The sequence below is a fragment of the Hemiscyllium ocellatum genome, chromosome 6 (genome assembly GCF_020745735.1).
Source record: "Hemiscyllium ocellatum isolate sHemOce1 chromosome 6, sHemOce1.pat.X.cur, whole genome shotgun sequence".
In the NCBI taxonomy this organism is placed as follows: Eukaryota; Metazoa; Chordata; class Chondrichthyes; order Orectolobiformes; family Hemiscylliidae; genus Hemiscyllium; species Hemiscyllium ocellatum.
Window position 1 is genome coordinate 104,091,102 of NC_083406.1, and position 12,500 is coordinate 104,103,601.

Genomic DNA, 12,500 nt, shown 5'->3' on the forward strand with positions numbered 1-12,500 from the left:
ACTTGGAAGAGAAGTAAGAGGTATCTAGTTTGCCTTTAACCTTGCTGTGTTCCTTCAGAAATATTGAAAGGGACAGGGAAATGAATAAGTAAAAGAAACATGCTAGCAAATTAATAACAAACAGGAAGGTAGCTTGCGACCAACATTTTATACTTTCTAGAAAGTCTACTGATATCTGTGTTCAACTTTCCTTTTGCTATCACTGTTGAAACCACTATTTCAGGGCAGACATCATCAGCTGCTTAACCTTTTCAACATCACATTTTGTCATAATAAATGCTTGATTTTCTTTTTGCAGTATGTTAAGTGTATCCACAATCATCATCCCTCTGGTTACTGAACCTTGTAACTCCACGCTCACTCCATATCTCTTGTATTCAGTAACAACACTCTCATCAATAGCAGCTGCCACTGCAAAAGAATCACAGGACAGAAAGCCAGGTCCGAAATACATCTCTCTATCACCTTGCTTGCCTTTGGAAAATTTTTCAGTGTGCGCAGTTATCTTCTTCATGAAGCAAGCTTTCTCAGTGCCTTGGTTTACCCACTCCTTAAAAAACTCCTGCAAATGGACAAAATGACACGCCATTCATTTTGCATTACTCCCAAGTCATCTCCCATATATTCCATTTAATCAAAATGAAAAAAAAGCTTTCAAAATATTGTTATTACCATCAATTGCCTCATCAGTTATAATAGTGAACATCTTAATATGTTGCCATCTTTCTTCAGTTACTAGATAAATTGTGCACTAGGTTTATAAGTGATCAGCTGTGAAAAAGCAAAACGTCTAATGATGTGGAAAATACAGGTTTATAATAATCTAGTGGTAATTATTGCATTAATTTCTCTCATGATATTCAAAATAGTTAATACAAGCCATAAATTTATAGTCCTCTACATTTGTGAAATAATTCCACAACTTGTGACTATCAGTGTAATAGTGGGACAAATACTTGAAACTAGGAAGTAAAGGAGAATGAACAAGGATCCAGGATTAATTTGATTCTCTACTAAAGTGTCGTGGAGACATGATAGTTGAACATGATAGTTGAATGACCTAAGATGGTGGCCGCAGAATAAGCCTTCCAATTTTCATTTTTTTTCTTCTTTTATTTTCTCCTTTTTCATGTTTCATTTCTCTTGCTTTTCTTCTTCTTTTGGCTTTTGTTGTGAAAGGCGGTATGAAAGCATCTTCCTCATGATCTGGAGCATGGTGTCAGCTGATGGGCCCAGAGTGAAACTTGGAAAACAGCGATGAGATGCTCGTGAGTCAGGAGTTTGACCTGGAGAATGATGGTGAGGCAGCTGGTGAGTCAGGAGTGGGACCTGGAGAACGGTGGCAAGGCAGTTGGTGAGCCTGGAGTAGGATTCTGGAGTTAGCAATGACAGGCAGCTGGCAAGGAGTAAACATGGAAACCCGGTATCAGCTGCTACATCGGCTGAAGCTGGTGGATTTGAGGTGGTTCCAGCCCAACATCATTTGGTGGCTTTTACAATGTCTTCTTTCCTGGGATCGGCAATAAAATTGGTCCTTGGGCCGGCTTCTGTATTCCAGCAACCCGATGTGAATAGCCTGCTTCAGAGGTGACTTCCAGTCTGGTGTTCCTGCAGCCCAGCATGGCAGTCTTGCAGCAATACTGTCTTTTCCAAAACGGACTTGGTCTGGCAGTTTGCTGCGAACAATCGTCTGTTTAAAGTTTGGCAATTATTTAAATGTGAGGGTCTTGACAAGATATCCACTCTCATTGATAATGTGTTGCAGATTGCGAAGAACATGGCATAGTTTTTCCACTCCCAGGAAATACTGGGTAACGAAAGGTGCCCTATCGGTTGCAACCCATGTCTGTCTCCTGAGGAGGTCATTACGGTTTCTCGTTGTGGCACACTGGAACTGGCAATTGATGAGTTGAGTATCTCATGTTCTTATGAGGGCATCCTTGAGAATGATTGTTCGCAGCAAACTGCCCAGCTTTCAGGGCAACATCGACTACAACATCGTACAGCTCTGTCATGTCAACCACACAAGATGTGTCAAGAGTGTCGGCATGGATACCACCATTATCGTGCGACACCACCCACCGTGTATATGCAGGCACTTATGTGACTAGGCCAACATTGTCTATCGCATATGCTGCAGGCAAGGATGCCCTGAGGCATGATAAATGCGTGAGACCAAGCAGACACTTTGACAATGGATGAATGGACACTGTACAACAATCACCAGTCGGGGAACACTTCAGCAGTCAGGGACATTCGGCCTCGGATCTTCGGGTGACCAACCTCCAAGACGGACTTTGGGATAGGCAACAATACAAAGTGACCGATAGCCAAGTTTGGTACCCACGAAGATGGCATCGAGAGTGTGGTGCTGGAAAAGCACAGCAGATCAGACAGCATCCAAGGAGCAGGAGAATCAACATTTTAGGCAAATGTCCTTCATCAGGAATGAGACTATGAGCTGAAGGGATGATGAGATAAATGGGAGGGTGTTGGGCTGTGGGGAAGATAGCTGAGACTGCGATAAGTAGATGGATGTGGGGGTAATGGTGATAGGTCAAACAGGAGGGTGGAGTGGATAGGTGGGAAGGAAACTGGACCGGTCAGACTGGTCATGAGGACGGTGCTGAGTTAGAAAGTTGGAAATGGGATAAGGTGAGGGAAGGGGAAATAAGGAAACTAATGAAATCCATATTGATGCTGTGGGGTTGTGGGGTCCCGAGGCAGAAGATGAGGCTTTCTTTCTCCAGGCATGGGGTGGTTAGCGAGTGGAGATGGAGGAGGCCCAGGACCTGCATGTCCTTGGCGGATTGGGAGGGGGAGTTGAAGTGGTCAGCTACAGGGCGGTGGGGTTGGTTGGTGCTGGTGTCCTGGAGATGTTCTCTGAAGCACTCTGCAAGTAGGAGTCCTGTCTCCCCAATGTAGAGGAGACCACAACAGGAACAACGGATACAGTAAATGACATATATGGAAGTGCAGGTAAAACTCTAATGGATGTGGAAGGCTCCTTTGGGGCCTTGGACAGAGGTGAGGAGTGAAGTGTGGGCACAGGTTTTGCAATTCCTGCGGTGGCAGGGGGAGGTAGTTTGGTGGGGGTGATGGACCTGACAAGAGAGTCGCAGTGATAATAGTCTTTACAGAAATCGGATAGGGGTGGGGAGGGAAATATATATCTGGTGATGGGGTCCTGTTGTCGGTGGCGGAAATGGCAGAGGATGATGCAATGTATACAGAGGTTGGTAGGGTGTAAGGTGAGCACCGGGGGGGGAGGGGTCTGTCCTTGTTGTAGTTGGAGGAGTGGGGTTCGAGGTGTGGAAAGTGGATGAGATGCGCTGCAGGGTATCATCAACCATGTGGGAGGGAAAATTGCAGTCTTTAAAGAAGGAGACCATCTGGTATGTTCTGTGGTGGAACTGGTTCTCCTGGCAGCAGATGCAGTGGAGGTGGAGGAATTGGGAATAAGGGATAGCATTTTTACCGGAGGTAGGGCGGGAGGAGGTGTAGTCCAGGTAGCTGTGGGAGTCACTGGGTTTGTGGAAGATGCCAGTGTTGAGTCGGTCACCATTGATGGAGATGGAGAGGTCCAGAAAGGGGAGAGAGTTTTCAAGATGGTCCAGGTGAACCTAAGGTCGGGGTGGAATGTGTTGGTGAAGTTAATGAACTGTTCAACCTCCTCATGGGAGCCTGAGGTGGCACCAATACAGTCATCAATGTAACGGAGGAAAAGGTAGGGAATGGTGCCGTTGTAACTGTGGAAGATGGACTGTTCAACATAACTGACAAAGAGGCAGGCATAGCTGGGGCCCATGCGGGTGCTCATGGCTACCCTTTTGGTCCGGAGGAAGTGGAAGGATTCTGATCAAGTCTGCTCTGCCATTCAATCATGGCTGATAAGTTTCTCAACCCCATTCTCCCGCTTTCTTCCCGTAATCCAGATCCCCTTGATATTCAAGAATCTATCTAACTCAGTATTAAATATACTCAACGACCTGGCCTCCACAGCCTTCTGTGGCAATGAATTCCATAGATTCAACACTCTCTGGCTGAAGAAGTTTCTCCTTATCTCCATTCTAAAAGGTCTTGTTTTACTCTAAGGCTATGCCCTTGTGTCCTAGTTTCTCCTACCAATGGAAACATATGCCCACATCCACTCTGTCCAGGCCATTCAGTATTCTTTATGTTTCAATTAATCCACCCTCATCCTTCTAAACTCCATCAAGTTTAAAACCAGAGACCTCAAACGTTCCTCATATGTTAAGTTTTTTCTTCCTGGGACCATTCTTGTGAACCTCCTCTGAACACACTTCAGGGCCAGGACATCTTTCCTGAGATATGGGGCCCAAAACTGTGCACATTACTCCAAATATGGTCTGACTAGATCCTTATAGAGCCTCAGAAGTACATCCCTGCTTTTACATTCAAGGCCTCTAAAAATATATTCAAGGCCATCATTGCATTTGCCTCCCTAACTACTGACTCAACTTGCAATTTACCTTGAAAGAACTGGACTTGAACTCCCAAGTCTCTTTGTACTTCAGACTTCTGGCAAACCCATACATACACAAAAGAAGTGTATATCTATTCACAGTTCTCGATTTTCTGACACAGTGTACTTCAACAGCTTACCCAAGGCAGCGCCTGACGAAGACAATATTCCCAAGTTGCAATGTACATGGGGCATGCAAAATGATTTAGGACGATATAAGCTGCTTCAGGATCTGCTGCAAAGTTGAACTCAGAACACATCGTTACATTGCCCCTGCCTGAAAATAATAAAATCTTGAAATGGAATTAATTCCATCACAACTTTAAAAGCATCTTACTCTTATCAGCTTTAACAGTGGTAAAAATAAATGCTTTGCATTTAAATTAAAACATTCATATTGCATGGAATTATCAACTATCCACTATAATGAAATATGTGTTGATTTTAGAATCAAATGCATATTTTATCCTTTTTGAAAATGTTGCCACGCGAGACCTTAATGCAATATTGGTCAAATATTACAATTAAATTCAACTTAACTTTAAGGGTTAAATTTACAGATCATCAGGCCTGAGCCACATAGATTAGGATTTATATGAAACATATTGATTGCTGCTGCAATAAAGAGGTTCTACCCAAGGCAAAAGGACAGAATTTTCTACTGATGAATGTGTTCCTTATTTTGTGTGCTTACAAATATAGCTTTGGTGATTGGATGGTTCTCAAATAAAGCACATACTGATTTGTAACAAACTCCTTTTCACGAACCATGTTCTCACTCTACCTTTGGAGATTGAAGTATATGTGAAAGACATAAATATCTTGTTGGGGTACATTTGCAATATTGGGATCATACTATTATACAAGCAGCTTCAAGGCAACGGGACTCAACTTGGGAAGCTAGTTTGTTTATTAGAGTGCTATCAGTGGTGGGAAAGGAGGGGTATGCACAACATGTTGACAGACTGTCAGAGGCCTGTCTTCAGGCTAGGTTTGGAATTTCTCCTGTCTGGATACATTGTTCTACCTGGTGGGCCTCGCCAGCAGTAGGCCATCACCACATGAAAGACCCTTTCTTTTTAAACTTACCCTCATGCTTGACTACTTTAGAGCCTGACTCTCTAATCTCAATGAAGCCAGACTCCCTCCAACCTTTGCCAACCTCTGAATGACTGGGGAGTCCCAAAGGACCTGGGTCCCTGAAGGAAGGTGAGGAAGTAAGAATCATATGTGTGGTCATTCAAATCTGTTTACAGTTTTCTAGAGGTCAATGAGTGCAGAAGTAGTATCCCACACTCAACTATCAATCCCTGGGTATAGGCACTTCTTTGACCATTACACTGCACAACTGCACTCATTGTTTCTCTCACTCTAAGAACCTCTTCACAACCTCATCTGAACAGGAACACACAGGAAGGTAGTGGCATAACGATGTTACCAGGCCCTTGGAAAAATGTGATTCACATCCCATCATGACAGATACAAGTCAGGACTGAATATTCTCTGCATGCCTGATGGATGTAGCACCAACAACATTCAAGAAGCTTGCTACAATCCAGGACAAAGCAACCTGCGTGATTGGCACTCCATTCACTACCGTCAGCATTTAGTCCCTTTCCTACCAACACAGCAAGTAGTCCATGACCACCTACAAGGTTCATTTCAGCAACTCACTTAAGACTCCTTTATTGTAGCTGGCATAAAATTCTGGAACACCCTTCCTCCCGAGTGCACCAACAGCACATGAACTGTGGCAGTTTAAGAAGGCAGCTGACCATCACCTTCTCAAGGGCAATTAAGGTTAGGCAATAAGTGCTGCTCTAGATACAAATGCCCATATCCTGTGAACAAATAAAAAAGCTCACCATCATCTTATTGACATCCTCTACCCATCCTTCACAGTCAGCGTCAGTATCCACTGCCATGTCCTTCCCCTTAGTACAACACAGCTTACATGAGAACAACATGGAACTCTAGGGAGAGGCAGAGATCGGGAGATTGATTCCAGGCAAAGGATATTTTGATGCCTACTGGAAGGTGCACACTCACCAGATCCACTGTGGAGCAGGCAATGATTCATGAGAGTATCGATGTTAGTAATGAGCTGCTGCAATAGCCTGAACCTGAGAAAGCACTAATTCTCAGGCACGTCAAGAGATCTGATCCTCTGCCCATATATAAGTTGCTAATTTCACTTGCTTCCAACTGGAACACTATGACTATTCTTTCTATGCTGAAGTGACCTGTGCAAGTGAACATGGCAGCTGCTCTTGCAGCTGCTCCTAAGAGGCCAAAGTTTGAGTCGAATGCTGCTTTCATGCTGCAAAATCAGGCTCTCATAGCAAATAACACATACTATTGGTGAAGGAACAGGTAATGCTGAGGAAGTAGGGAGAACTTGGACTGGATCGGAGAGTGGGCAAAGATGTGGCAAATAGACTATAACGTGGGGTGTGTATGACTTTGGTAGGAAGAATAGAAGCATAGGCTATTTTCTAAATGGGGAAAGGCTTCAGAATTCTGAAGCACAAAGGAACTTAGTAGTCCTCGTTCAGGATTCTCTTAAGGTTCAATTGGCTGTTAGGAAGGGAAATGCAATATTAGTATTCACTTCAAGAGAGCGAGAATACAAGAGTAGGGACATATTTCTGAGGCTATATAAGGCTCTAGATAAAAACAATACCTGCAGATGCTGGAAACCAGATTCTGGATTAGAGTGGTGCTGGAAAAGCACAGCAGTTCAGACAGTATCCAAGGAGCAGGAAAATCGATGTTTCGGGCAAAAACCCTTCTATCAGGAATACAGGCAGAGTGCCTGAAGGGTGGAGAGATAAATGTGAGGGGGGGTGGTGTGTGAGAAAATAGCATAGAATACAATAGGCATTTGGAGGTGGGGATGAAGGTGATAGGTCAGGGAGGAGGGTGGGGGAAGGTAGCAAAGAGTACAATGGGTGGATGGAGGTGGGGATGAAGGTGATAGGTCAAAGAGGAGGGTGGAGTAGATAGGTGGAAAGGAAGATAGGCAGGTAGGACATGTCATGGGGACAGTGCTGAGCTGGAAGTTTGGAGCTGGGGTGAGGTGCGGGGGAGGGGAAATGAGGAAACTAGTGAAGTTCAAATTGATGCTCTGGGGTTGAAGTGTTCCGAGGCGGAAGATGAGACTTTCTTCCTCCAGGATTCGGGTGGTGAGGGAGCAGCTGTGAAGGAGGCCCAGGACCTCCATGTCCTCGGCAGAGTGGAAGGGGGAGTTGAAATGTTGATGTGGTTGATTGGTGCGGGTGTCCCAGAGATGCTCCCTAAAGCGGTCTGCTAGGAGGCGACCAGTCTCCCCAATGTAGAGGAGACCGCATCGGGAGCAACGGATACAATAAATGATGGATTGGTGGATATGTAGGTAAAACTTTGATGGATGTAGAAGGCTCCTTTAGGCCTTGGATGGAGGTGAGGGAGGAGGTGTGGGCGCAGGTTTTGCAATTCCTGTGGTGGCAGGAGAAGGTGCCAGGATGGGAGGGTGAGTTGTTGGGGGACGTGGACCTGACCAGGTAGTCACGGAAGGAACAGTCTGTGCGGAAGGCCGAAAGGGGTGGAGAGGGAAATATTTCCCTGGTGGTGGGTCTGTATAAGGCTCTGGTCAGTCCTCATTCGGAATATCATGAGCAGCTTTGGGGCCCATGTTGGCTTTGGAGGTGGGTCAGAGGAGGTTTACAAGAATGATCTTGAGGATGAAGGGCTTATCAGGATGAGGATTTGAGGATTCTGGATTTGTAGGAGATGGAATTTAGAAGGATGATGAAAGATCTTATAGAAAATTATAGAATACTGACAGGCCTGGATACAGTGGACGTGGAGAACATGTTTCCAACAGTTGGACAGACTAGGACCCAAGGGCACAGACTCAGAGCGAAGGGATGATCCTTTTCAACTGAGATGAGGAGGAATTTCTTCAGTCACAGGGAATCTGTGGAACTCATTGCCTGTGAAGGTCAAGTCACCGAGTGTTTTTAAAACGGAGATAAATAGGTTCTTGATTCATGAGGGGATTAAAGATTACAGGGAGAAGGCAGGAGAATGGGGTTGAGAACCATATCCGCCATTGAATGGCAGAGCAGATTCGACAATACTGCACCTTTATCCTATGGTCTACTGCAAATACTGGAGAACAAAGAAGAGTCATATTGGACTCACACAGTAATTTGGTTTCTCTGTCTACAGATCTTGGCAGGAAACTGTTGGGTTTCACAGCACTTCCTGTATTCTTTTCACGCTGCGAGTTCTTGTGGATACAAACTTTTCACATAGGTTGGTCAACTTTCTCTATTTAAAGGATTTTCAGCCAGCCAGTTTCACTTATCAATGGCTTGTTACTGTATTCTCACCTCATTGACCAAGGTAAATTGTACACTGCTTGAGAAACTTGTGTGCTGGTTTTAAAAGTCAGAACCTTGGGTAAAATCTGCAAAAGACTGGCTACTTAAATATTTAAATTACAGGATCAGTGGATCTGTGTAGTTCCAACACCTAGCTAACCGCATTCCAGCAAAAGTCAAAAGTAGACAGAATCATGCTGCATCCCCAAATGCCAGTCTTTTCAGGACTTTACCTCCATTTGCACCTTTCCTCCACCATTGGCAACACCTCGTTCCACTTTCCCACATTTTGAGTCCATCCTTCCCCACTCTAGTTTTAGGAGTTAAAATTCCACTCATGGAATATGTTGTGTACAGTGAGTTAAATTTCTTCTCTAAGAAACAAGTATTTTCAGAGTTTCTCTACTAACTGTATGGATGATGGGTTGCTAATCCATAAAGACAAGAAAGTGATCATGTTTGATTGATGTTTACTCCTGTCAGCTTAGGGAATACAGGGGAGAAAAACAGTCCACACTACATTTCTATTGTAAGTATAAGGATTTGAATATCAGATGAAAGTCATGTCGAGTTTAGGTACAAAGCCATATCCTCATGCCTGACGAGAGCTCATGCCAGAAACATCAATTCTCCTGTTCCTCACATGCTGCCTGACCAGCTGTACTTTTCCAGCACCACACTCTCGACTCTGATCCCCAGTATCTGCAGTCCTCACTTTCTCCTAGTATGAAGCCAAATGACCTGGACAGAATGATTCAAAAGCTGTACTACATACCTTCCATATTTCCTCCCATGATGTATAGATGTTTCAACTTTGCTGGAAAGGTGGGATCCATTTTAGATGCCAGGGCAACATTTGTCAGGGGACCAACAGCCACAAGAGAGACCTGTTGAGCAAAGAACAAATTCTTAGCATAGTGACTGATAGTATCGTTATAGTTGGCTTGTACAACTGGGAAGCATAACAGATACAACAGTAAGTTCATTCCTTTTCAGTTTTGTGTAGTCCTTGTTCTAAGATTTAGATTTACAATCTGGTTTGTTTTATCAGTGGTTTGAATTCCAACCTGATGTTCAAACATTCTTATTGGACTATCCTTGTCACCTCATTGGAATCAACTTTGTGCAAAATCAGACATCATCAGCCATGCCCACAAAAAGATGAAAGAACTAAGGATGCTGGAAATCAGAAGCAAAATCATAAATTGATGGAAACACTCAGCACATCTGGTAGCATTGGTGGAGGTTAAGCAGAGTTAATGTTCTTCAAATCCTGAAGAAGGATCGCCTGAACTGAAATATTAGCCTGACTTTCTCTCCGCAGATGTTAAATTTTTCTAGCAATTTCTGCTTTTGCAGAAAATATTGACCATAATGGAAGCCAAACTCTAGACAGCTAGATGTGAGTAGTGTTGTTGGCTATCTACTCTACCTAGGTGGGATATTGTTGTTATTGCTGAATGAAAATGCATTTTAAAGTTTCCATCTGAATGAAGTGATAAGGTACAGAAAGAAACTAGTTCTTCTTGAGAAGGAGTATAGTGTAAGATATTAAAATTAAATCTAAGTCATCATTGGTGTTTTCGGAAAGCACATATTCACATAAATTGTAATAGAAATCTATAGACTTTTTTTCCTACAAGGCTGTTGAAAGTAGTTAAATTGAAAACTTCATAACTGAGTTAGTATTTTTTTTAATTAGGTAAGTGTTTAAAGGGTTACAGAATCAAGACATTACATGAACATTAATATGCCTAATAGCCATGATCTACTTGAACAATGGAACAGGTTTCAGCACTAACTGAGCTAATCTTGTTGTCTGTTTATCTATTGGAATTTTATTTCCTGATGCACATCCACCTCACCTCACCAACATGTTCAGTGGCTATTCTTATCATGGCATTCACTGCATGTTCAGCTTGTATGAGTTCCAACCCTGGAGCACTAGGATCTGGAACATCACCCAGACCATCCTTTCCATGGTAATGATCTGCATTTAACTGATGTCCAAGGAGAGAGGTTCCTGCACCTCGGAACACAGGAATCTGTAATTAGAAAACAAACAAATTTACTGACTCTTATGGGAAGAATGCAGTTCACTAGTTTTTCATAATTTGGTAAGATCAGGATGGGAACAGGTGAGCAAAAGAAACAATTGTCTTATGCATCAGAATTTTGACCATTGGAACCTGGTTCAACATCAAATTCTGACCTATCCATCTCTTCCCCTTGATATCCATACATCCAGCCTTCCTAAGGCCAGCTGTTTTGATGCCTTATTTCTTTGATTTAATTTAGATTGTTACACGTAACATGCAGAACAATTATTTTTCCTTTGTATTGAATAATTATTTTTAAGCAGCAGATCAAACAAAAATATGCACCCAGTGGACAAACATTGTACAAGTACTGAATCGCAGTACAGACTGAACCTGCGATTCTTTTGTAAAGGGAAATTCATGCAGTTGTCAAACATTTGAAATAAACTAGAGGCTTGCAAATATTTAGAGATAAAAAAGTAGATAAATTCCCCCGTGTGTGAGATTCATGTTGAGCTACATAGAGACATTGTGGCTGTTAGTTTCACCAATAAATTGTATCTATTTCCCTTAGAAGTACTAATAATCTTTCTTAAAAATATTGTATCTTTATCCATAATCATCATCACATACCTCTGTCCTCTGGCAAACCTTCAGCACTCGAAGTACATTTTTGCACACATTTTCAATTCTTGTGTTTCCGTGAGTACATGTTATACCCAGGATCTGCACATTTGAAGCTGCAAGTGCCATCATCATTGCTTGGGCATCATCCACCCCACAGTCAAGATCTAACAGCAATAGCTTTTTTGCCATTTTAAATTCTGCTTAAAAAAAAGGATTGAGTTTAATGCAATTGTTCTAATCTTCATACTTTGGCAGCACTGTATGTTGGCAAATCATAGAATCCACACAGTGTGGAAGTAGGCCATTAGACCAATCAAGTCCACACTGATCCTCCACTGAACATCTCACCCAATCCTTGTAACCCTGCATCAACCATGGCTAATCAACCTAGTGTGCACATTCCTGGACACAATGGGCAACTTAGCATGGTCAGTCCATCTAACCTGCACATCTTTGGACTGTGAGAAGAAACCAGAGTACCTGGAGGAAACCCATACAGACATGGGGAGAATGTACAAACTCCACACACACAGTTTCCCGAGCGTGGAATTGGACCTGGTTCCTGGTGCTGTGAGACAACAGTGCTAACTACTGAGCTAACATGCCATCTTTGTCTGTCGACAGTTGTAAGCTTAATGAATACCAAGCATTGTTTATTTCCAGACTTCAAAATCCGAGCCATGATATGTAGGCAAAGTTGATGCTATTGCTCCCAATTAGATGAACAACACTGAGGCAGACTATATTGTCTCTTGCAGTTACTCAAATTCAGTATTTTGTAAATCTCTACTCCCAGTTTTGAAACCGCCCACTCTTAGGCACCATTTATGTACGGAGATTTGGTGATATTTGCATTTCTCCTCTTTATAAAATCAACATTTATTGCAAAACTTAGCATTCATAAAGAAAATGGACATGAAATCCAGAAAACATTTAAACATCTTAATATAAACCAGTTCAGTCAGTTTGGAAATGTCCAAT

General features: G+C 42.9%; 1 protein-coding gene across 1 annotated transcript; it reads right to left on the reverse strand.

Annotated features, from left to right (window-relative positions):
* Nucleotides 1-214: 214 nt before the first annotated feature.
* LOC132816851 (nucleoside hydrolase-like) lies at nt 215-11,708 on the reverse strand. Its single transcript, XM_060826831.1, has 5 exons — nt 11,526-11,708; nt 10,719-10,898; nt 9,629-9,740; nt 4,627-4,763; nt 215-562 (listed from the first exon to the last, which is right to left on the reverse strand). The coding sequence occupies exons 1-5, from the start codon at nt 11,706-11,708 to the stop codon at nt 215-217; spliced, it is 960 nt and encodes a 319-aa protein (XP_060682814.1).
* Between the last annotated feature and the right edge of the window lie 792 nt (nt 11,709-12,500).